The sequence below is a fragment of the Juglans regia genome, chromosome 1, assembly GCF_001411555.2.
Source record: "Juglans regia cultivar Chandler chromosome 1, Walnut 2.0, whole genome shotgun sequence".
NCBI lineage: Eukaryota > Viridiplantae > Streptophyta > Magnoliopsida > Fagales > Juglandaceae > Juglans > Juglans regia.
In genome coordinates, this window is record NC_049901.1 from 38878864 (window position 1) to 38906161 (window position 27298).

A 27298-nucleotide genomic window follows, 5' to 3' on the forward strand; every position below is an offset into this window, starting at 1 on the left:
GTCTCACTTTATCAAACTAAAAGGTGGTAATACCAATAACCCCAAGTAAAGTGTAACTACTGTGGTAAACTCTATGAATATCACTATAGGAAATATGGTACATCACAATTGAAGGTCTGCTTAGAATAACAATGCAAGAAGAGTCTAATATTAAAATCCTTACTAGAGAAGAGTCAAGCTAGAGTAGAGATTGGATTAAAAAAAATGTCGGATGGGAGTAGTGGGGGTTCAACGTTAGATGGGTATACTAAGTATGATCCCGATGATTGTAGAAGAAAGTTAGCTTGTATGGCTATCATAGACGAGTTACCTTTTTAGTTTATAGAGATGAGAGAGTTCCAAGAATATTCTAATTGCTTGGAACCTAGATTTAATATTCCTTCTCGCCACATAATGGCAATAGATGTTAAAAAACATTACAAGAAAGAGAAAGATTTGTTGAATGGTCAATTGGCTGGTCAAGTAGTTTGTCTCACTACCGATACTTGGACATCCATCAAAAATTATAAATTTCATGTATTTGACTGTGCATTTCATTGATTATGATTAGACACTAAACAAAAAAATTGTGAAGTTTTGTCAAATTTCCTATCACAAGGATGAGACGATTATGAAGGCCTTGGAGGCCGCAATAAAGGAGTGAGGGTTGGTACAGGTTTTGATAGTTACAATTGATAAATTCTTGTCTAATGATATCACCTAGAGATATCTTAAGAACTATCTTAGAAAGGCAAATAAGACAATCTTGGGTGATGACTGTTTGCATGTTAGATGTACTGCACATATTTTAAATTTAATTGTGATTGATGGGTTTAAAGATGTTGATGACTCGGTTGCACGAGTCACTGTGAGATTTGTGAGATCTTTTCCTACTAGATTGGAGAAATTCAAGGTTGCTGCGAGGAATGCGGGCATAACATCTAAGAATGGCATTTGTCCTGATATTCTTACAAGATGAAACCCAACCTTTTTTATGTTGGAGGCGGCCTAAGAATATAAGGCGGCTTTTGAATTATTGGGTGATAAAGACATTTAATATGTCAAATATTTTGATGAGCACAGAGGATTAAGAAAGCCTATTAATGATAATTAGGAGGTTGTTACTACTTTTGTAGATTTTTTTAGGTTTTTCTACGAGGAGACATTGAGGCTATCTGGTTCTTTGTACCCTACATCCAATAATTTTTGTCAACAAATATGTAAAATGAAAGAAGAATTTGATGAAATGTGTAGAGGTGATCATATTAGAATGCGAGATATGACATTGATGATGAGGGTTGAATATGACAAGTATTTGGGAGATTTGAGTAGGCTAAATATTTTGTTATATGTAGCTATTGCTCTTGACCCCCAGGTCAAGATTTATGGCAAGATATATAGTTTGAGACTTGCACATGGGAATGCATGGGCTGAGCTTATTAGGACAATGGTTAGAGAAACTATTGGTAAATTGTTGTATGAGTTTATCGTGATCAGGGGTGGTAATGCACATACACCTACACCTACCCCACCACCTCCTCCAGAAGCTGAGGTGAAGAAAAAGCGTAGGTTGGCGTGGAGTGAGAGCCTCTCACAGAACCTCTATTAATCAGTCAATCTACGGAGATGAAGTCGGAGATAGACAGATATTTGACAGGGGATCTTCTCCTATATACATGATAATTTGATATATAAGCATGGTGGAAAACCAATGCCGTAAAATATCCCGTCCTTGGAGAGATAGCCCGTAGTATTTTGGTCATCCTTCTTAGTACCATTGCCTCAGAGTCGACATTTAGTACCAGAAGGAGCATATTTGCTCCATTCCAGAGTTCATTGTCTACTACCATTGGGATGAAAATTCATGTTCTGGATGTTCTTGACTTTAAAGAGACCGACGAGGAGGAGGGTGGTGATCAGTTTGGATCTGGTAATTGTTGATTTCATTTTTTTTATTTTGATTTATTTATATTCATTTCATCGGTATTAATTTTAAAAAATTTAATTATTATAGCAATACATGAGACGACGTCTACCTCCGTTGCAGTATGATTTCTTGGTATTGGACCTACCATTGTCATTTACCATAATTTTGTACAATTTGTATTGTCCCCTAATTATTTTTTGTATTTATATAATTTTTTGTATCTAATTTTTTTTTTTTTTTGTATTTTTTTAGATTTTATAATCTTACTGTCATATGTGTAACTAAAGCCTTAATTCTAATCTCAAGCCCAAGGACCAAAATTCAAATGATCTATTCTCATCTTGATCCTCATCTCATCTTGTTTAGTCAAATTTTAGTTTTTAATATTTTTCATTTCTAATATATGTTTGTAATTTTAATTTGTGTTTCTTGTTTATAATTCTAATTGATTTTCCTTATAAATTGTTAATGTTTCAGATTTTATGATCTCGCAGCAGGCAGCACTAATTATGTGTCTTTCCACCCTTGGTCACTCATCCCGAATGTCAAACAGCTCACTTAGTTCAATTGTATTCGTTGATTTAGTTATTTGTAATATTGATACAATGTTTTATGTTTGTAATTTTTATTTTTTTTTTTAATTTTTAGGCCCAAAATATCCCAGAACTTGGTTTTGGGCCAATTTTAGCGATTTCTAAAACATGTTCTGGTCCAAAGGCCCATTGGGGGGAGGGGGGACATATGGATAAGGTGTCCGCTCCCGCAACCCGATACCATAGCCAGCCTCCGATGTGCGGGGGCAAGTTCCGGGATGCAAAACTCCACCCCCGCCCATGTGGGGACAGGGGGCGAGGATGAGGCTACCTGCCCCGTAGGATGCGGGTAGCACCCCTATCTCAATCTATTTATATTCAAACACATATCAATGGGACCTACAAAATATTACTATTCACATATCAACTCAATCATCTAACCTCAGTATCCAAACGCAAGTAAGTGAGCAGGTATTCTAGGCCTACTCCCGAGATCGCCATAAGCCCCCATCAAACTTTGTACGCACAAAGACTGAGCAATACACTGCACATCGAAGAGATGTATGCTAAATATGAAGAGAGAGAGAGAGGAAAGTGGTACAACTATGTTTGGTTGTTGGAGTGAGTTCAACTCATCCTAAACTAATTATTGATGGGACAACACTAATTTTTCAAATTCTCATAAAAAAATTTAAACTAATTACCTAGTTCATACATTCAAACACATCTTGATGAGACCTACAAAATATTAGCATTCACGTATCAACTCAAATCATCTAACCATAGTATCCAAATGCAAGTAAGTGAGCAGGTATTCTAGTCCTAGTCTCGGTATCGCCATAAGCCCCCATCAGACTTTGTACCCATAGAGACTGAGCAGTACACTGCACATCAAAGAAATGCATGCTAAAGAGAGAGAGAGAGAGAGAGAGAGAGAGAGAGAGAGAGGAAAGTGGTACAACTATGTTTGGTTGTTGGAGTGAGTTCAACTCATTCTAAACAAATTATTGATGGACCCTACTAATTTTTCAAATTCTCATAAAAAAAGTTAAACTCATTACCTACTTCATACATTCAAACACATATCTCAACCTATTTACATTCAAACACATCTCAATAGATAAATATTATTATTCACGTATCAACTTAGATCATCTAACCTTAATATCCAAATGCAAGTAAATGAGCAGGTATTCTAGGCCTAGTCCCTGTACCGCCATAAGCCCCCATCAGACTTTGTACCCATAGAGACCGAGCAGTACACTACACATCGAAGAGATGCATGCTAAATATGGAGAGAGAGAGAGAGAGAGTTTTAGTTTGGAAAATATAGTTGTCAAATTAATTAAAAAACTTTATTCAGATAAACTAAATATTTATGTATAGATTGTAAACTAAAGAAAACACGAGCTTTTCGTTGGGAATTCTTAGGTTGCGTTTGGATGTTAAGCTGAGCTCAGTTAAGTTGAGTTCTTTATGAATAATAGTGAGTTGAATAGTGAAGGGAGTTATGTGGGATCCATCTAAACTGAGTTTAAAGTGTATTTAGATGTTAAGATGAGTTTAATACTTTTATGAGAAATTGAAAAAAGTTTTGAGTCTCACGTATAAAGATGTTTTAAGTTAAAAAAGGTTGTGGATACCACGTGTAAGAAGGTTTTGAGTTGGGATGAGTTTAGTAATTTGCAAGTTGGGTATTTAGATGTTAGATTCAGTTTAAAATTAGACTGAACTCAACTATTTTGGGGAACCAGACACAACTTTAGAATGTGGAATAAAAACATAAAAACACATGCCGGAAATGTTAGTCACTTTGTACTAAACTTTTTTTCTACACTAATTCTTAAAAGTTCGAAGAAATACTTGAGAGAACGGATAGGAATATCAAACACCATTCACTTGAAATTGTGTTATCCTCTTCACCTGTTAAGTAATGCCTACGTTAGAGTTAAAAATTGCTTGAAACTAATGAGAGCCAATATGAAAACCCTTCTTCCCCTTAACCTCCAAGACTCATTGCATTTCTCTTTAAAACAAATTGAGACAGAAAAAGATCATTTCAGAGTGATGATAAAACAAGTGGGTTCTAATTAAAGAGTATTGACACAATCCTGAGTTTCTGTCTTAAAGATTAGTTCTAAGTTTGTACCGGATTGTACCGGAACGTAGAAGTAGCCTGAGGGGCTATGGCCCATTTGGATACAGAGCTTAGATAAAACTATATCACATCATCTCATCTCATCTCACTATCCAAACAGTTACTTTCATAGAATAGGATAAAAAAGGGTCTATCAAGTCGGAAAGAGAGAAGGAAAGCTTCAACAAACACAATTAAAAACCTTTATAATTTCTGAATATTTGAAAAATTACAAGCCAGCTGAACGTGACTAATTTATTTGCCCACAAAAATAACAAAAGGGTCATAACTTATTTGTCTTCTCCATAATCGTATGCTTTTAGGATCGGTGTGAATTTGAAGTTACTGCTCACAGGCGGGACTTTGATGATGGAGATGATGTTGCAGGTGCACTCTGCAGGAGAAAGTCAAATAATGTCATTTACTTTTTCTTCTGTTTGGAAGAAAAGGGTTCGCTCCCATGAGAGAGAGAGAGAGAGAGAGAGAGAGAGTGAGAGAGTGCTTCTTTGCTATTTTCCAGTATACCACATGGGAGTTTGCCTATGCAGGAGAACAATAACAGTGTATATTCAAGGTTTCAATTAAACCATTCCAAATGGCAAGGAACCAAACTAATTTACTAAACCATTTGAGGCAAACTTTAAATATTACTATAAAACAAACAAGAAGTTGATTCTGACAACCAGAAGGTAGCGAAATTATTACCAGTATCATCGCGAATTAACCTCTCCCTATTGTTGGCATGGAAAACAACTAAACTAGTGAAAAGGTAACGGTATATTGCAATGAAACAAACAAGAAGCTGAACCACACCGCATCAAAATTAATGCTGGGGCCAATTAACCTCTTCCTATCAGGTGGAAATCTGTAGGTTTTTTTTAAGTGATGCATGCAAAGGAGCACATGAGAGGAAAAGAAGCAGGAGAAGAAGGAGAAACCGGGTTCTTTTTTTTTTTTTTTTTCCTTACCAACGGGATGCCTCTTCTTGCCCTTTCTTCCAAAAACCTTGATGGTTTAAAAAAGCTGCCATATAGTTCTGACCATTTCTTGAGACTGGTATAAACATGGTTATGCCCAACTGTATCTGCCCAAAAAACAATGCCACCACTGCAACAAAGAAATGATAGCTGTGAGGGATTATGAAATAATTACTGGATAAAGGAAATGTAAGTTTGTAAGATGAAAAATATACTCGTAACCCTAAGAATAATATCCAGTGTGGTAGGCATTCAAGCCAATAATTTTTTTATGATTAAACTCACGGGCATCTTAATATCTGCCATGTGTTATGAGCATTGGGACTCTTTTAATATATCAAATTTATGATTCAATAAAATATGCCTAACATTGGTAGATATGCACAGATGTTGTGCCTAAGTCTACAAACCTGGAGAGTATTTTATTCTCTTGAAAGTCGAATACACGGTACAGCAGTACAATGAGCGGCCGTACAAGAATACAATATGTATATGTATAGTGTGTGTGGCAAAACCCTAATTTGAGTTATTAGCGAGTAAACTCTAATTAAGGGTCTGGTCGGACTGGTTTAGGAGCTTAAACCGGGTCAAAAAATTTTCCATTGAAAATCCACTCAAAACCACAACAAATTGGTCATCAAATCAAGCCGACACAAAGCAGAACCAGGATCCACACAGAAACCCAACATCAATAGCCCATTTGGACAAGAATTTTGTGAAAACCTGTAAATCAACTCCTCCTTTCTAACATCGCAATTCTATTGTTCCCAGAGTAACCATCCATTGAATATCACGGCCTTTCTAATTTTTTCAATCCAGAAGACTGCATTTAACAACAGATTTCTCACGGGGGCAAGATATATGCAACTTATTGGCACAACAGTTGAAGAATTCTTAATTATTTTCATTCAAAAAGGGGGAAAGGCACAAATAACTCAATTATGCATTACGTGTGCCTCACACCCTCACAGGTTGGCAAGAGGTGAATTCTACATGAGAAGACTGGTATGCATACAAATATGGCTGAGCATACACACTGATAAATCCAATTAGAAAGGAAATGGTAATGAAGTCACTCACCGATAAGATGGAAAACTCATTCCAAGAACAGATGCAACATCAAGGTCTGATGCTTGAACAACTACTCCTTCATCTAAAACACGACATGCCTCATTCACCACCGGAAAGAGAATCATTTCCACTATTTCTTTGTCGGTAACAGATATAGGCTGCCAGCATTAAGATAATCCAGCAAACACATTAGGCGACTTTGTCTCATATGGAATGAAAAGATGAACTCCTCAGAAATGGGACCAGTAACAACTTTGAAGCAGTACTACGCAATTGCATGTAAATGGAATATATGTATTGATGTGGAGCAAGATTACCTTTCCACCAGGCATAATGTTAGTTAGTCGTCTAGACTCCTCAATAACTGGAAGCACAGAGGAGTCAGGCTTTGGCTTGCTTCCCTTTTCATAAATGTAGTACCCTTTTCCATTGTTTTTACCTGAAAAAATGGAATGGATAGGCAGCCAAAGTACAAACATAAAAGGCATTAGCAACTTCAAAATCATAAGCAATATTCATATGGGTGGTTCTATAAGTCTTATTACCATTTCTTCCACTTTTGACCAAAAGTTCAACCAACGGTGACGTAACTGTGCGATCGGGGAATGCATTAGCAAATTCTTTCGCAACTGCAAGGGCCACTCCATATCCGGCTAAGTCTTGAAGCCTGCAAGTCATGAGCAAAAGGTACTTGACATCACAATTCAAAATCATTTTTTAGGTTAATGTTTGAGGCTTTCGATGATAAGTTCAAACAGGAAGCTCAAGCTGCTTGACACCCTATTGGTGCCCCAGGAAGAGCTTTGCAGTGGCAAAAACTTGATCATCACTTGCACATATGCAAAATAATATTTTTTTGATAATGCAATTTTATTAAGAGTGCATAGGTGTGCAGCCCAAGCATGTATACAAGAGAAAAACTCAATTAGGAAGATTGAAAACAAAAGGACATAAAATTGAGGGATAATGTTAAGCGAGAATATAAATGCAAAGGATAATGTTAAGGGAAGAAGATTACTGGAAAGGACCCATGGGAAGGCCAAAACTACTGATCACTCTGTCAATTCTGAACACATCCACACCTAAATTTACCAGAACATGTGCGCCTTGTGTATAAGGGAAAAATGTCCGATTGACTGCAAAGCCAGTGCAGTTACCAACTACTACAGGGACTTTTTTTATTGTTTTCCCAACTGTCATGAGATCAAGAATAACTTGAGCAGATGTCTTCTCCGTCCTTACAATCTCCAGAAGAGGCATCACATGGGCAGGACTGTTCATCAAAAGATAAACATTTTTTGATAAGTATGATTCAAAAGAGAAAAATTAACCAAAGGAAATATGAAAGGCATCACAATTGAATAAATGCTTGAACTAAGGAAGAGGACTACTGTAGTAAGATAGCAAAGTAATTGGACTACCTTGATGTGTTGCCACAAAACACTACTGATGTAATAAAGCATGAAAGTTAGACACATAAACCACAAAAGATATGCATAAAGCAATTCAAATATATTAGTATGTTGGATTATGCTGCCATGGCGAGTTCAAAACAAGGGCATTGCCCTGTAATCACATTATTAGTTTAATTTTCAAAATCAAAAGAGAAGAACCATAATTTTTTATGTCAATAAAAAATATGGTTATTCTTTTTTGAGAAAAGAATTATACTGAGAAAAGAATCTATTAAGTTCAAGATGTTCTGCGCAAATTATACCCCATCTTATGCCATAGCATGTTGAGATTTGGGTTCCCTTTGAAAACCCACAGGTTGTGTTTGGATAAACAAGTTGAATTTGGATTTGAATTTTTAAATCAAGAGATTTAAACTGTGTTGATTCCAAACTCTTGATTTTGAAAATTTTTGTTTGGATTAATTTTAGAAATGAAGGGATTTTGAAATTCATTGTAACCTATTTGTTAGAATGATTTCAAATTCCTTTTCAATAAAAATATAATTTGAAATCCAAGATTTTGAGGGATTAAGATCCTGCTTGGATTTGATTCAAATCCAAATCCCATCCTTATTTTATGTTCCAAAAACGATATTCGGATTTTAAAGGACCAAATTCAAATCCTCCCTTCAATAAGGTATTTACACCATTTCCTGAGTGAAGAAATCACAGAACCTGTGGGGCGAAGAGTCCTGACTTACCGAGGAAAAAAAGAGCCATCAATGTATTATTTCCAACCAAACAAAACTTCAGGAGAAAAGTTTTCAGAAACTAATAAGTATCCTCGTTTTTGTTTCATGAGAAAGACCTTTCTGTCATCCAGAGAGGTGATTGTGCCTCAGATCATATCTATTTGATGTAAGAATCTCATAGTTCAGTAATTGAGTAGTTCTTCTGTTGGCTGAGTGCAACTAAGGGCCCCTAAGTGAGTGCGGTACTTACAGCTATTATTGAACATGTACTCAGACAACTAATGAGAAGGTGTAAAAGAATTTTTTTTTTTTTAAAGTAGAAGGTGTACAAGAAATATATTAACCTTTAATTTACAGAGCATATGATAGCAAGCATGTATTTGTGAAGAGAATAAAATAACCTGAAGAAATGTGCCCCCACAATCCGATCTTGAGAGCTGGTCTTTTCCCCTACCAAATTGAGGTCAATAGTAGATGTGTTTGTAGCCAAAATGCAGTGGGCAGGGCATGCTTTCTCAATTTCACTAAATATTTTTTGTTTTAAAGGAAGACTTTCAATGACAGCCTACAAAAGAGGACAAACCAAATCATGTTAAACAGGAGCACTAACAAAATATCAAGGTTGTCCATTCATAAGATCTTTCAATATCAGAAAAACACGTTAATGAGTAGATGAAGAGAACATCTTGAGCAAACATAATCAGGATAATGCTTCTGCCAGCTGTAGATTAAGTTTACCAAATCAGTTTTACAAACCGAAAACAGTGCTGCTAGGATGTTTTAAGTTTAACGTTCAGGTTTTCACTATCAGCCCACCTCAATGACCATATCCACTTCTTTGAAGTCTGCATAGTCCAACACACCTTTGACCATTGATAGGGTTTTTTCTGCCTTATCCTGTGTCAGCTTTCCTTTTGTTACTAAGCCTCGAACATTTGCTGTCACACAAAATTCAGTGCCGTAAATTTCTATTACAGGGAAATATTACAATAGTAGCATACCAGAAAAGATTCCTACAGCTAAGATTGCTGAAACAATGTCCTTACCAAATAAAGGCAAACTAAATGGGAAATAACATTGAATCTCAATAACCCCATGAATAAAGTAATCACCTTCTATTGTTCTTATTCCCTTCAGAAGATATTCAGAGTTGACTTCCTTGAGAACAACATATATGTTATTCAAAATAAGAGCTGTAGCTATCCCAGAACCCATTAGACCTCCCCCGATAACAGCAACTTTCTTTACATGCCTCGGTTTGAGCCCAAGATCAGTAACATTAGGCACCTATAAAAAATGAAAAAGAGGAAATGTTAAAAAAAAAAGAATTCAGTTTAAAGAATACAAATCAGGACAACTTGATCAAAATCATTCCAAGAATGTTTTTACTTGGTACATTAGGCTTGGATTAATTGTATGTCTTCAAAAGTTCAATGAATTTACAAGGTTCTTTACGACTGTTCAATTTTGCCCAAAAACCAAGACATTTACGATGATGGCTTTTTGTTATATGTTTATTTCTTAAAATTTGGACATACCACAACTTGAATTTCCATTCATCCGTGAAAGGACACTGATCATACGATTTTACGGCTTCACATTGCTGATTATTACCAACTCGAAAATCCAAAATTCAGCATTTCCATTATTAGAAAGGCAATTTTTTTGCAGAAGGTAGCAAAAGATAACAATCATGCTTGTTGAACCAAGAAGGGAAAGGGATCTGAGTTCCTTCTTACAGGTAAAATAAAACTTTATTGAATCAAAATAAATTTTGGAACTCTTACTTGTTAAACCAAGAACAAAAAGGCAATTTGAGTTCAAACTTTTGGAACAGAAATAGAAGAGTCCTCAAATGAAGTACATTCTAGGAGCAGCATAAGCAAATTAACAATTCACCCATTGAAAGGAACATCATCTCTTTTTTTATAAGTAGAACTTTATCAATATCAATAGGTGCAGCCAAGTACACTGGATGTATATATAACTTGAATAGGCATAAAATACTTTCCTTTCATTCAACATCAAAATTTGAATAAAAGACAGGGTTTGCAAAATTTTAGTCCAATCATATTCTGACTAAGTACCGAAAAACATACCTAGGAAAGAATCCAGACAGATGCAGACAAACTACAAAATATATGGCATGTTTGGAAATCATTTTCATCTCATCTTATTTCCTTCCCAATCATAACTCAAACACTCCTTACAAAAAAAAATATTACTCAAACACAAACACTTTCAAGCTAATCATTACAACTTTTTCAAACTAATCAATCATTACAACTTTTCCAAATTTTCAAACAAAAAATAAAAAACAATTCAAGTTTTTCAAATCCCAAAACAAAAATTATATTAAAAAATTATATTCTAATAATATTTTTAACTTTATAATATGTTTTATTCCATTTTTTCTCTCTCATTTCCCAAAACTCAAAAAAAAACTCAACTCAAACTATCTCATTACCATTCACAAAATTCTCATCTCATCTCATCTCATCTCATCTCATTCCCCAAGCATCCCTTAAGTCAGCACATACAAATATCTTAACATAATTCAAACTATGCATTATTGTCTAGAACCTTATTCTCTATAAGCATCGTGTAAACCAATTTGTTTTATAAGTATCGCGTAAACCAATATTTTAACAAGAATTTGTCGTCCAAACCCATGTAAAATTAGCATGATTGAATCAAAATATAAAATTTACAATAAAAATAAATACAAGACCACTAGCATCCTAGCAAGGATCATGCAAATCGATAAATCCTAAATTCGAAAAACAAGCAAAGGGCCAAAGATAGTACATCATCACTTCTAGTACCTTGGATGTTGCACGCTGGGCAAAAAAGACATGAACAAGTCCTTTTGAAGTGTCTGACAAGACCAACTCCTTGAATAATTTTGCCTCCTGCAATGATAATTTCAAATATTAGATTATGATTCCAGGGTGACCAAACATGCCTACAACTCCAGTAGCAACAACAAATATCTGATTCCCAGAGGAGAGACAACCATAGATTGCTAGTATTATACAGGAGCACACATTTAATGGTAGATCCCAAAACCCTAATTACCTTTAAAACACCACTATATCCTCCATGAACAATGCCCTCCTCCAGCACATCAAGGCAGACCTGGTGCTGAGGCATATTTGGTGCAGTTTTTCTGGCTTGTTGTCTTGCAATTTTTATTATATCACGGGCTTCAGACAGGGAACCAAGCTTGTCTGTCCTGTAAAGGGAACGTAACCATGGCTTGCGCCTATTTGCAATGTCTAAAGCCCATTGCCGAGATACTTTCAGCAACTCTTCAGAGGCCACAACAGCATCAATAAGACCTAGCTTCTTCCCTTCTTCCGACATGATTGGTTTCGACAACTGAAAAGTTTATACAGTTGGATTAATGAGAAAGGAATTGAACCACACAAATGAGAGACAAGCTCACACCTTCCAAGATTATTCAGATAAAGAGCGTGTGTTGGTTTCACTCTTCCCACAATATAATTGTAGTAAGAAATGTTAATGCACTTACTTTTGTATTTGAAAAATTTAAAGCATTAGAAAATTTCATGGCTAAGTATCACTAGTGATTGGAATTACATGTTAAATACACCGTCACACTACCATCTAATCAAAGCATGATACAGGGATATGGAATGAGAACCCTCTTAACGTCTCTTCCAACTTAATTCTCCTTAAATCTAATCAAATAGTGTGCTAAAGATGTGATTTTATATTTAAAGCAAATTCATCACAAAACATTATTATTGTGCAAACTGCTAATTTTCTCCCTTTCTCTACCGCTTTAACCGACCATGGAGATTCCATCATCATATATTCTCTCTCCTTCCCCCAAAAATATATCTTCTCCACAAACAAACAAGCATCTATATCAGTAAGTACGTAAATTGGAAAGTGTGAAAGTCAGTTGACAAGCTCTAAGCAATTTGAAGTGAGAAAACAAAATGAATAGAATGGAGACCTACCAGCATCATTTCAACAGCTTTTGACAGCCCTACAAGCCTTGGGAGACGTTGTGTGCCTTATAAAACAACCAAGGTTTTAATACTAGGTCGATGATTATAACAGATGAAAAAATAAGAGTCATAAGAAAGTGTCTGTGTGTGTGCACCGCTGTGTGAATACAGGTGTACCTCCAAACCCTGGAATAACTCCAAGTGTCAGCTCGGGTAAACCAAGCTGAGTTCTGGGTGCTGCAATACGTGCATGGGATCCCTGCAAGAGTCTAACCGGAATGAGGCAATCGTGCAAAGATTCTGACCATCAAATTCAATAAAACAAGAGGATAAAGCAAAGGAAGTAAAATAATGGAAACTGCTCCAGCCTAACAACAAACACAAACCAGTGCCAACTCTAAGCCACCTCCAAGAGCAAGTCCTTCCACAGCAGCAACTACAGGCTTTTTGCAATCTGTGGTTATGAAAAAACAAGATTGAAAAAGTCAAGCATTTATTGAGAAGGTACAAGACTTTTTCTTTAAAAACATGAACTTTCGGAAATGAATAATGCCATACAATCCGGAGTGCGCAAGTATCACGAAATCATTTTGAAAAAAAGTGAGATATACTATTAAAAAATTAATTTTTTTTCCATGTAGTCCGTGTTTTCCCAAAAACAATATCCACGAGACCCTGAAGGTTAAAGTTGGGAAAATACCTTCGATTGTGTCGACCACAAGATCCACCGATACATCGGGCATAAGCGAAATATTCCCTGCCAAGCCAAACGATACAGTTGGGAATTCTCAAGTACTGACGCCATAATCTAGAATGTATGTTTATATAGCTCAGCTGTTCAGGGTATGTCAAACTAACTCGTACCAGTCTTGTGAACCTTCTCGAAAACATTGATGTCAAATCCAGCAGAAAACCTCCTTCCTTTGCCTTCAATGAACAAATATAACCCAAAAAAAAAAACAACAGAGCCCATTGTCCAGTAAGTAAATGAAAATCTCGCACCGATCACTCTCATAAAACGAATTCCCAGAAGAATATTCGACAATATTCACAAATTTGCGCATGGTACATATTGGAGCAAGATGTAGCCAAATCGAGTTGTCGTAAACATGATTTCCAGGAAAATTAGCACCTAGAACTACATAGCGATCACCGGCTTACAGACCGTTCAACTCGATCAAACGCACAAAAAAAAACACTGAAACAGAGGCGAGCTGAAAGAATGTCATCAAATAAAGAAACGAGGCTCGAAAACGTTACCTGTCAAAACGATAGCTTTCACATCATCTCTCCTCGACGCCTCGGTGAATTTCTCCTTCAAACCTAAAATAACTGCACGGAAAAACAAATCTGAGCCAAAACCGAACTAGACAAAACAACAGTATTACATATTGGAAAAAAAAAAGACGGAAAACGGGAGTGGAGCTCACTTGGAACGGCTAAGGCGTTAACCGGCGGGTTAGAAATGGTGATGACAGCGACGCCGTCGCTTCCGACCTCCAAGGTAACCTTAACTTCCCCCATGGATAGCCGATTAGATCGGAGAGAAGCTCTCTCAGTTACGAATGATAGCAACGAAGATGGAGCGCTCCACTGGAATTGTTTGGCCAGCATTTTATAGAGGACAAGGTGACCAATTCTCGACTGTCCAGGCCTACCATCACTGAGAATGGTTGCAGGGCACTGATCTTCTGTTGCTAATAAAAAATAAGCATGGAGAACACTGAGTTATGATTGGGTAGTCTCTGAGTTTAAGTCAATGAAATGGGATCACAGCCAATAGGATCTCACTTACGTTGCTTACCTGCAAAAGGGTTCCCTGTGGTAGCACCCGCTGAAACACTCCCTGAGATGAGATCGTTTTTCGTGCTTTTTTAGTCTTTCGAGAGAGATAATAATTATATATTGATTGGTGAATTACTCGGAAACGGCGTCGTGGGAACGGCCATCAGTCAAGGTCTTCTTCTACTGAATATTGAAACATGCTTATAATATGAAACACGATGCGAACGTTGCGAAGAGAACCACTATCTACATCTTTCTCATAACAACCTATTAAAATATTATTTTTTCTTAAATTCAAGTGTATTAAAAATAAATGAGCTCCAAATAACTTTCATTTAAGCTAATGTTTTAATAGGTAATTGTGCAAGAGTGAATAATTCAAGTATAATTTTTTTACAATATTTTATAAAATTGTTTTTAAATGAAGATATTTTTATAAAACAAGATATAGTTGTATAAATAATTATAAAAATAGTTATGTATTTATTATTTTTTATTGCATAAATATTGTGAAATGATTGTCTATTTGATGAATAATGTCATTTCAATTCAACGTGAAAGATGAACTGCTGCAAAAATATTTAACGGTGATACTCATTGCTCAAATCAAAAGTTTGACAGTTAGATATTGCCTTAATCATAAATTATGTCAATAGGGATTGGAAATTGTTTCTTCGATAACTTTTCACGCCTTAGAACATCTTCATTGGCCTGACCAAATGAAAAAGTTGGTTAAAATTTATATAATTGATGTCAAAAATATCACACATTAAATTGGGTAAATATAAAATAATTTATATTTTTATTATGATGGTTGGCCAAATATGGAGAACTACAATTGATTCACCAAACATTAAAATATTAATTCTTCACTCCAAACAAACATTAAAATATTAGTTTCTCATTTCAAGTAAAAATACTATTTGATTTGTAATTAAAAAATTTAGATAGAATTTTAAATGAGTTTAATGAAATATTTTTTTTATTAGTATTAAATGACTTTTGAAAATATGATTTTTTAATATTAATTTAATTAAAATATAATTATTATTAACATTTAATTGGTAGAGATATAAAATATGATAAAAATAAATTAAATAAAAAAATTATTAAATTAATAATATTTTATGATTATATAGAGAGTGAATGGATAATTCAATGTGGGGGTTGAATTTAAATGGAATAGACAAATGTAAAAAAGTGTGATATTGACTAAATTTTGAAGATGAATTCGGCCAAGCCAATGAGGATGCTCTTATGAGATTAAAATCTTTGGATTCCAGGGATGGTATGGTCGCCATGTTGAATTTAAAGTAACTGATGGAAGGGGACAACCAAAAGTGAAGCATGCAACTTAATTCCGAGAACTTACCATATCGAAACATAGTAAAAAATTGATCGAATGAGAGTTATTTCTTTATTCTATAAAGGTGGTGGAACGTAGTTGGTAGAGCGACTTGTCTTTTAAGTGAAGGTTTTAATAGTGAGTTGAAATGAAATAAGATATTGTTAGAATACACAGTAGAATACCTCAAGCATATCTTATTAAGTTGTTCCACAAGTTTATCCAGCCTGAATAAATAATCTAACAAGTCTCAAGCATCTCCCATTGGTGGTGAGTTGTACTATACTACGTAGAATAAACTAGAGTAACACTCAACACATCCACAACCTAGATATTTTCTCAATAGAGCACAAAAAAAGAGAGATTATGTAATTTTCGGAATGTCAGAGAATCATCTGAGGGGGGGCTATATATAGCCCTCCCTGTGCCAACTGTCGAAGATACAATGTCAAATAGTCTTTCATTTGCCCTCAGGTAATTCAATTTTGGTCGAATCGCTTTCTTAGCAATGCCTCTATAGACCGTATCAATCATGGCCATAGACAGCACGCCAAAGTAACGGATATCACAACCTCCATTTTATGACATAGTCAAGATAAATAAATGATAATTAATAAAACATGAGACTCACACAACGAAAAAGAAGGGAACCATTTACCCACTTACTCATTTGGTCGAATAAGCACATGTAGTATGAAATACATGCTAAGGTGGATTTCTCTTCCTCAAAGAGCATATGTCTATATCAATACTGTACAGATATTAGTCTAGCTGCTTTTTAAGCGTCTAACCCAAATTTCTCTATTTGCTCGTCTCTAAAGCTTCAAAGAGTATCTCGCATCTAGCTAACCACAGACTATATAGATTGTAAGGTACCTATGCATAATCCTCTCAATACAATAGACCTCATCTTAACTCCCACTAAGGTGACATATCTTTGTGTCAACCAACTTATCTCCTTGGACAAGTACCTAGGGACACAATATCTCATCTCCATTTGCTACTTAAACGCTAAAGGCAATTGCTCGTGTGAGTGAGCCTACCTAAGCCTATTGACATAACTTGTGTATGTATATCTAGAAAATAATACGATAAAGACAAGAAATGAATAAAATTGTATTGCATTAATATCCCAAATGAAAGCTTACATCTCAATTTCAACTGAAACACAAATTACATTCGCAATCTACATAGTCCTAAATTCCTAACATGAGCCACAAAAACATTTCTTGCTATAGGCTTTGTCTGAGGATAAAAAACCATACAACTCGTAGAAAGGTGTTTCAGGACCATTTCATTTTTCACTACCATGTCTATAAGGTAATGATATTTGATATCTATGTATTTGGTTATTCTATAATACTTTGAGTTCTTAGCATATGTGAGAACTACCATGTTATCGCATAATATATTCACCGGATCTAAAGTATCCATGTCAATGTCTAAATGCTTGAGAAATCTCCATAAGCAAACAACTTCTTGAACTGTTGCTGAACAAGTTATGTATTCTATCTCCATGGTGGATAATGTTATACATGGTTATTTCTTATTGCTCCATGTAATGTCACCATTATTAAGCAAAAAGACATACCCAATGGTTGATTTGCGCTCATCTAGGTTACTACCTCAATCAACATCGCTGTAACCTCTCAGCTGTAAATATAAACCCTAATAGCACAACACATAATCTATAGTTTCCTTGAGATATCTCAGAATCCTCTTTACTAGTTTCGAGTGGGCCAATCCGGGGTTAGATTGAAATCTATTCATCAAGCCAACTGCATAACATATATCTGGTCGAGTACATATCATTGTGTACATCAAGCTACCCACAGCATTAGCATAAGGGACATGAGCCATATTTTCTATTTTTTAGTATTAGGACACATCTCTTTGGACAACTTCTCACCTCTAGCAATAAGAGTCTCAATGGGTTTACATTCACTCATTTGGAAGTGCTCGAGAACCTTTTTTATGTAAGTCTGTTGGGACAAACACAGAAGTTTATTTGATCGATCTCTATAGATTTTAACTCCTAAAACATATTCTACCTCACGTGACTATATCATTCATCTCAAAATTGAAGGATAACCAATATTTTGTGTCGACTATCATCTCTTTATCATTTTTAGCGAGTAGTAGGTCATCATCATATAATGACAACATAATAAAGCTCTTCTTGGACCTTTTGACATAGACACAATGGTCATCTATGATCATAATAAACCCATTCGAGAGAATGACTCGATAGAATTTGAGATACCATTGTTTAGATGACTGTTTTAGGCCATATATATCGTTTGAGTTTGCACACCTATACTCTTGACCTTTGACCACAAAACTCGTGGATTGATGCAAATAGATCTCATCATCTAATTCTCCATTGAGAAATTATGTCTTAACGTCCATATGATAGAGTTCTAAATCCATGTACGCTATTATAGCTAGAATTAGGCAAATTAAGGCAAATCTCACCACTGGTGAAAAAGTTTTCCCATAGTCTATACCCTCTTGTTGGCTATATCATTTCACCACTAAGCGAGTTTTGTACCTTTCTATTGATCCATTTGACTTGCGCTTCACCTTTAAAACTCAATTGTTCCCAATAGCCTTGTGCCCTGATGATAGATTTACCAAATCTCAAGCTGGTTAGTCCTAATTGATTCTATATTATCATTTAGTGCTTTCATCCACTCATATTTAGTAGAAGACGAGGGTCTCATGAATTGTCCAAGGCTCATCATCATCTTGTGGAGTTACCATGAAAATTTTCCCTTCAATCTCAAAACAACAACGAGGAACACTTTCACCTGTGCTTCTATGGGGTTGAGGTTGATTTACAAGTGGTGTGATCTCACTCGAAGACAAGTTACTCTCACAATTTGTAGGAGCTTGAGGAATTTCTTCCTCATTCTCAACTAAACCTCTTGGAGCGCCTTCCTCTTGACCCACAATCCCATGGAGTTTGAAACTCCTATCAACTTCACCCATACTTGAAAATTCATCCTCTATGAAATCCACATCTCCGGACTCGATCTCAGTAATAGTTCCTTCAGATTGTTCATTTATTAGCACTTTAAAATCCGAACCATACTTATAATGTTTATTCTTTATTTTTTCTTATCTTTGTCATTAAGCAATTTCTCTTTGAGTACATAAAAAACGTTTTAGCCTTTCAACTTTTCTTATTTCACTACAGTAGTGTAATTATGGCTTTTTGCAAAGAATGAGTTTTTTAAATTTGTTAATTTGCTACATTATTAAAAAAAAAAAACACAAAATTTATATTGTAACGATATAACCAAAAACACTTGGGACATTCTACCTTTCCAAGAAAAGAGAATATAATTTAACATATTTAATTTAATTTTTTTTTATCTCTTTTTCTTTGTAAGGGGGGAATGGTCTTAGTGTTTTGGAAATTGTTGTTATGATAAATTTTGTTATTACTCAAAATTGTAATAAATATGACAAATTTTAAATTCTTTTTTCCTAAGTATTTTAGTAAAATAAAATAATGGAAGCCATAATAATAATAATAATAAATTGAAATTAAAGAGCCAATAATAATATAAAATGTTATTAAAAATTGAAGGTTATATGATTTAAAATTTGTATTTCATTCTTTATAAATATATATATATATATATATATATAATTATGTGATTGTGGCAAAACAAGAGAAGTGTAATAAAATTTCTTGTGTACCCACGGGAGACGGGATCAATGAGAAATATTTGAATAAAATAAAGGAAACGGTTTTAAAAGTGGTTTAAATTTTTTTTCATCATTCCAAAATATTTGCAAAAAATATATTTGAACAACATTTTTATACTTATTTTAAATAAGTATAAAAAAAATTCGAACCACGCTTATAATATTTTTTTTTTTTTAATTTTTGCCATTGATCTCCTCCTCTTTGAGTACATATAAAATGTTTTACCTTTCCGCCTTTCTTTATTTTTGCTGCAGTAATAAAAGTATCATTTTTTTAAAAGAATAATTTAATAAATATTTTAAATTATTAAATTAGTTAGTTACTAGCATATCTTTGAAATTCTAACCGATCAAATGTTCTAATTGTGATTACTTTGATTGATAGGAAACTTTTGTTATATTTATATATACACACAATAATCTAGAAGAGTTCGGATCTCCAAATAAAGATGAAATTGAATATAGAAAAACTATCCAAAAAACAAAAAAAGACCAAATTAAAATAATAAATTGTTTTATGAATATACATTAAAGCACATATGATATTTACAATTTGCAAATTTGTCATTTGAGTTATACTATCTATATTTTTTTGTAAATTCTTTGTCATGAAAGAACATAGTTTTTTTAAATTTGTAAATTTACTATATTATTAAAAAAAACCAAAATTTATATTGTAATAATAAAACCAAAAACACTATTGATGTTTTATTCAGATATTTTTTTTTATCTCTTTTTCTATGTTAGGGGGAATGTTCTTAGCGTTTTAAGAATTGTTGTTATAATAAGTTTTATTTTTTCTCAAAAATGTAATAAATATGCCAAGTTCTAAATCTTTTTTTCCTAAGGATTTTAGAAAGATTTTGGTTTTTTCCCATTGCTTAATCTATTAAAAGTTAAAAACTTTATAATTGTGTACAATAATATTTGTTACAACGTATATTTTTTTCTCTATAGGTGGGGGCATCGTCGCTCTGTTGGACTTAGACAATTATTGCAAGTCGTGCCATCTGAAACATCTTCTTTGCCATATGTGTCTTGTTGCAGACATTGTAAAGTAAAGCGATTCTATCATGAAACAAACAGATTTTATTGTAACGATGGGACAATTTTATTGGCCACAAATGATAGCCCTAATCAGTTTTATGATCTTCTTACCTCCAACACAAATGAAACCGCACATTTTAAGACCTATTATCGGACTTATAATAACAAGTTCACATTTACATCTTTTGGAGTTAAATTTGATAAAGATCTTTGCAAACGGAATAGAGAGATTTATACCTTCCGAACTCAGGGACAAATCTATCACTATATCAATAATTTAGTCCATTTAAATGGTCGTCCTTCTTATCTCCAATTATATTTCTATGATACTGAGTATGAATTAGAAAATCGCATTTCTGATTCAGACAGAATAAATCCATCAATTATAGCTCAACTCATCGATATTCTTTGCATCAATCCATATTCTATGTTTTTTCGATCTCTTGGTGATTTGTCAAATTTAAAAAATCAAGTAATCCATATAAGATAATATGCTGGCCTAGATCAACGTGTATTCAATGCCCCAATATCTTCACAAGTTGCAGCAATATAGGTTGAAAATGAAGATGCAAATCAGTTGGGAGGACTGGACATCTGTGTCTTTAGTCATTCTGATAGAAGTCATATAATTCAGTATTATTTTGACTGCTATGATCCACTTCAATATCCGCTGTTATTTCTTTTTGGAGATACTGGTTGGCATCAAGGCATTCAAAGAGTCAATAGATGAAGCACATTAATATGTAATGAAACAACTCAATTAATATATCATCACCAATCAATGTCAGCAGAATAATTACTTACAAGAGAACAGCGAGGTTAGAGTGTAATCTTAATCTTACTATTTTGTACTGAGTTTGTAGACATCTAATTTTGTAATATTTTATTCCCTTTTAACTTTTGTAGCATTAAACAGAAAAATGAAGGATCCAATTGTTTTGTGCCGTGAATATTATTGCTACAAATTGCAAATCAGAGAAAATGTCAGATCAATTTTATTGTTGTCTGGTCATCTATTGTAATAATTTGTTGTTGATATGTATGTTAAGATCAAGAAGTCAAGATTAGATTATTTCCATAGCAAACAATAATATATTCGATCTGAGTTATATCAAGGAATTGTTGATACCCTTATGCTTGGAAAAACTAATGCTTCTAATTTTGGAAAACAGATTATTTTACCTTTGTTGTTTATTTGGAGTCCAAGAGACATGTGAAAAAGATATATAGAAGTAATGGTTTTAGTTCAGCGTTATGGTAAATCAAACATTTTTTTAACAATGACATGCAATTCAAACTGACGAAAAATTTTAAATGAATTATGCCTGCAGGAGGAGAGTCAAAATCGGCCTGATATGGTTACTCGGGTCTTTCGTGCAAAATTAGAAGAATTAAATGATCGATTATTCAAACTGCATATATTTGAAAAAGTCTCAACATATGTTTATATTATTGAACACAAAAAAAAGGGTTTCTCCATGCTCATGTTTTAATTATATTACAGATGAATTGAAAACTCTATGTGCCTGAATCTTTTGATGAGATTGTATCGACAATAATACCTAATAAAAATATGAATTTACACTTGTATAACAATGTTGACAAACATATGATGCATGGTCCATGTGTAGTGTTGAATCCAACAAATGTTTGCATGAAAAAAAATAGTTATTGGAAAAGCTATTATCCAAAAAATTTTGCATCAAGTACGACTGTTGAAAATGATTGCTTCCTAATATATAGACATTTTGATGATGGAATAACTGTCAAAGTGAGAGGTCATAATTTGGATAACCATTGGGTCGATCCATATAATCTGTATTTGCTTGTAACATTTGACTGTCACATTAACATCGAGAATTGTTATACAATAAAAGCAGTCAAATATCTTTATAAGTACATTTACAAAAGGCATGATCGTGTTGCTTTCAATTTGGTTTCTGAACAAAACAATCAACAAATTGATGAAATCCAGCAATTCCAATTGGCTCGATAAATTGCTTCACCTAAAATTTTGTAGAGAATATATGGCTTCATTGTTAATGAAATGTACCCAGTAGTGTATAGCTTACATTTATATTTTGAGGATCAACATCAAGTAACTTTTTGAGCAAATGAAGACTTAATCAATGTTCTCAATTCTGATCGGTCTGCAAAATCGATGTTAACATAATTCTTTACATTAAATCGAGTGGATGAAAATGCTAGAAATTGTTGTACAAAGAATTTCTAGAATTCTATGTTTGGAGCCAACAATACAAAGTGGACTTGTCGGAAAACGAAAATTGTTATAAGTCGAATTGTTACAGCAAATCCATTTGAAAATAAGAGTTATTATCTGTAGATATTACTAAATCATGTAAGATGACATTTTTTTAAGATTTTAGGACAGTTGATGGTGTTGTGGCCCCAACATTTTGTGAGGCAGCAACTATGCATGGTTTGCTACAGAAAGATAGTAGCTTAGAAGATTGAAACATCTTTATATCAAATGTCATCCAGTTTGAGACGACTATTTGCAACTATATTGGTTTATTGTAATCCAACTAATCCGAAAGAGTTTTGGAAACGTTCTGAGTAAGATATATTAGTTGAATGTAAGAATGTAAGTTTTGCGCTCAATCTCTTTTACACTTGAACCAATTGAGAAATACATTAATTCATTCCATCTTCTTGATGACGACATTTGTTTTGATGAAGACCAATTCGAATCTAGGGAAATCGATGATGAATTGGATGTTGAAATTCCAAAAAACGATATTGTTGCATTAGAAGTCCTTAATAGTGAACAACGAAATGTCTATAATTCAATTTTGGAAAAAAAAATTTCAAACAGAACTGCTACATTCTTTGTTGATGGTCCTAGTGGGACAAGGAAAACATTCATGTACGAGGCACTTCTCGCTGCAATACGATTAAGAAAATTAGTGGAACTTGCAACTGCTTCATCTGGTGTTGCTACATCTATCATTCCTGGAGGTTGAATAGCGCACACACGCTTTATTCTACTGGATATTGATGAACATAGCATGTGTTGTGTCAGTAAACAAAGTGTCATTGCAAGGTTATTACGTGTAACAACACATAGAAGCATTAGATAAAATGCTACGAGGCATTAATGATTCAGAATTAACATTCGGTGGAAAATTTATCTTTTATTGTGGAGATTTTCGCTAGGTTTTACCTGTGGTTTGTAAAAGAACAAGACAATAACTGGTTGACGCCAATTTGGTTTCTTCTTATTTGTGGCCTACATTGATCAAGTTTTGTTTGACTAAAAATATGCGAGTAAGATTAGATCCAATTTTTTCAGAATATGTATTAAAATTAGGCGACGGAATGACACCATTCACAATTGACGAACCTATAAAAATTCTTGATGGCATGCTTGTTTCCTATGAAGATGACTATACTTCTTTAGATCATTTAATAGATGTTGGTTTCCATGCTATTCAAGAGTATTCAATAAATATTTCAACTATGATAAATCAGACCATATTAATACTAAATAACACTTATATTGATGAAATAAATACATTACTAATTTATAGGTTTTTTGTTGAGTTTATGCGATATTATAGTTTTGATGAAACAATAAATGTATATGAACAATCAGTTATGAAGGATTTTTTAAATGCTCTAACCCCAAATGAAATTCCCCCTCATGAATTGTTACTTAGGATAAACTGTTCCATCATACTGCTTAGAAATATTAATTATTCAGACGTACTATGGAACGAAACACGTCTAATTTATCGGACTTTTGATTGAAATATCATTGATGCAGAAATCGCAGTTGGACATCATAGCTGAAAAAAAGTCTTTATTCAAAGGATCTCATTCTTACTAAATGTTGATGAAAATAGTAATTTTCCATTCAAATGAACCCAGTTTCCTATTAGATTAAGTTTTGCAATGACTATAAGTAAGTCACTAGGACAAATATTGGATTTTATTGGGATATATTTACCTCAACCTGTTTTCTCACATGATCAATTATATGTGGTTTTATCAAGGGCTAAGATTGCATTTATAGTAAGGGTTTTAATACGGTTAGTGTCGACTGAACGATCAGAAAAGAATTGCACAAAAAATATTGTCTATATGGAATTATTAAGATTAGCATGTTTAGACTAATATTATATAGATAATGATTCAATTGTATAATTTAAGTTTAACTACTTAAACAAAATTAAGCATTTAATAGAATTCTCTTTTCTGTATGTTTAGTATTGTGTTATTTAATTTATTGTGTTACTTAATTCTCTTTGTAATTTTTTTTTTTTAATTTAGTATTGGGTTTACTATACTTACACATTTAATATCTTTGTATGTGAACAACTTTAATTATGCGAACGGTTTATACATCGATAAAAGATATCACTCCAAATATAAGGAATTAGAAAATCAAAATGATCATGCAGACAAGTCACCCAAACGAATAGGCCAATGCTCACGAGATGATACTTTACATATTTTTTGGTCATATTATATCAGTAATGCATATGTGAGGCCACTGGATCTAAAGTATAGAATTGAAACACATGAATATCAATGGATCTTAAATTATAAAATGATAATTGAGAAAGTTCTAAACGATGAAGAACAATTAGAGCCACCAAAGTACCAACTCATTCCGTTTAATGAATTAGACATTTACAAAGACTCAATTATAGAAATAAATAATTCACTCTTCATTTAAGAATCTTTAATTATCAATATATTAAAAATTTAAATATTATTTATCAGATGTTTTAGCTGTTGCAATCCATATCAAACCATGTAGAGAGATAACTTCAGCGCATAAACCAATAACTATTAAGGAAATCTATGTCATTGATCAAAGATAAAAATATTTTTTGGGTAATTCACTCTTTTAGAATTATGTTTCAATCTTTATTTCTTGTATATTCTATTAATTATTTTTTTATTCCAATTTTGTAACTTAAACCAATATGTTTAACTATGTGGGGTCAATTTGTGCAAGATGAATGCAAAAAAATCTCAAAAATAATTGGGACAAAACCAATTATACTTGGAACAAGGATAATAATTGGTTCTTATAATGATAATTTTAATAATTAACAATCTTATATTTTCTTTTATATTGTATATGCTTGCATTAATCATGATCTCTATTTCCAATGAAAGATTATCTCTTTCATCAGGTCTAAAAAGTAAATTTATGATCAATCTTATTTTACCTGAGGCAACTTCATTGCAAGAGTGGTAATCTTCACAAATAAGTTATTACTTGTTTCATGCCAATTGGATATTAAAATTTTCATATTTTTATTTCTTATGTTACATTTGTTTTCACGAATTTTAAGGGCGGTGATTAATGATTCATTACTTGAGAGTATTATTGTAAGATGCTTGACATACCCGTCTACATCTCTGTCTTCTCTCGGCATTCGAGAAATAACTAAGAATTGTGATATTGCTGAGTTGATCAAAAGTTTGTAACCCATGGCTGTAAAATCCTATTTTTCATAAGAAATTCAAATATTTATACAATCAATTCATCTAAAAAATTGTTTCTAATGTAATGTAGAAAGTAAAATTTTGAATAAAGATGAAGATAATTATGGTTGACTTATGCCAAATATTTTTTTACATGTCATGTATTGGCTGTAATAAAAGAATTGAGTATGATTACAATGATATTTTTCTTTGTTACTATTGCGAACACCAAAGTATTTTCCAACCACTGTATGTATCTTTCAGATTTTTTGTTCTGTTTGATAATTTATGTGATAGCTTTTATTGATTCTAACTTAAAATGATATTTCTATCAATTTTATAGTTGTTAAGCATATGTTCAACTCGACGATAGTATAGAAAGATTATCTACTGTTATGTTTGGTGAAGTTGTAGAGGAAGCATTCGGTTGTTTGGAAATTGAGCTTATGAATCATACTGGAGATATATGTTTTCTTATTTTCCATTGTCTTTATTGTTGTGAGTAAAAAAGTTCATCTTAGAATTTTTGACATATTTACTACATGAGTTTTGCTATATACAAGTAAGTTTACGTACCAATCTGCGTACTAATATTGTTGTCTTCATATTCTAAATTCAAATTAGCACGATTTTCAATAAAATCTACTTTCTGACCAATCATATTGAATGTGTGCGCGTATTAGTGTGCATAATTGCTTACAATTAGATTTTTTCTTACTACATTATATATAAGTACATTGAGGTTTATATTAAAAAAATTATTAAAAACAAATTATAACAAAAATCATTTAAATTGATTTTTATATACTTGTCTCTCACCGTCTCACGTAGCCGGCAACCCCTCTCTCGCGTCTCTCTGTCTTCAACGGTAATTTTTCTTGGAACAATCTCGGATGTGTATATCATTTTTAATCTCCTTTGGTTTAATTGTTATGAGAACTTTTTTGTTTCAAAGGTTTATTGGTTAAATGGGAACTTTAGACAATTTTTAGAATTTTCATCTAGGTGTTGCTCTTTGGACTTAATTCCAATACAATTTTATCTTTCTTTAAGGTCAAGTTTGTTTACACATATGCTCTTAGTTGTTAAAAGAAAGCAGAACAGATAAACTATTTTACTTTGGGTTGTCGATTTCAAACACAACAAAGAAAGTCTAATACTTCCAAGTTGAGTCAGACTCTTACGTCTGCA

At 33.3% G+C, this 27298-nt stretch overlaps 1 protein-coding gene across 1 annotated transcript; it reads right to left on the reverse strand.

Annotated features, from left to right (window-relative positions):
* Positions 1-4682: 4682 nt before the first annotated feature.
* LOC108986842 (peroxisomal fatty acid beta-oxidation multifunctional protein AIM1) lies at positions 4683-14380 on the reverse strand. Its single transcript, XM_018959616.2, has 18 exons — positions 14181-14380; positions 14011-14082; positions 13615-13677; positions 13451-13507; positions 13137-13204; positions 12928-13009; positions 12760-12815; positions 11849-12151; positions 11596-11682; positions 9883-10057; positions 9587-9708; positions 9172-9335; positions 7643-7897; positions 7170-7291; positions 6942-7063; positions 6634-6782; positions 5545-5683; positions 4683-4970 (listed from the first exon to the last, which is right to left on the reverse strand). Exons 1-18 carry the CDS (start codon positions 14362-14364, stop codon positions 4926-4928), a joined length of 2265 nt encoding a protein of 754 aa, XP_018815161.1. The 5' UTR covers positions 14365-14380; the 3' UTR covers positions 4683-4925.
* Between the last annotated feature and the right edge of the window lie 12918 nt (positions 14381-27298).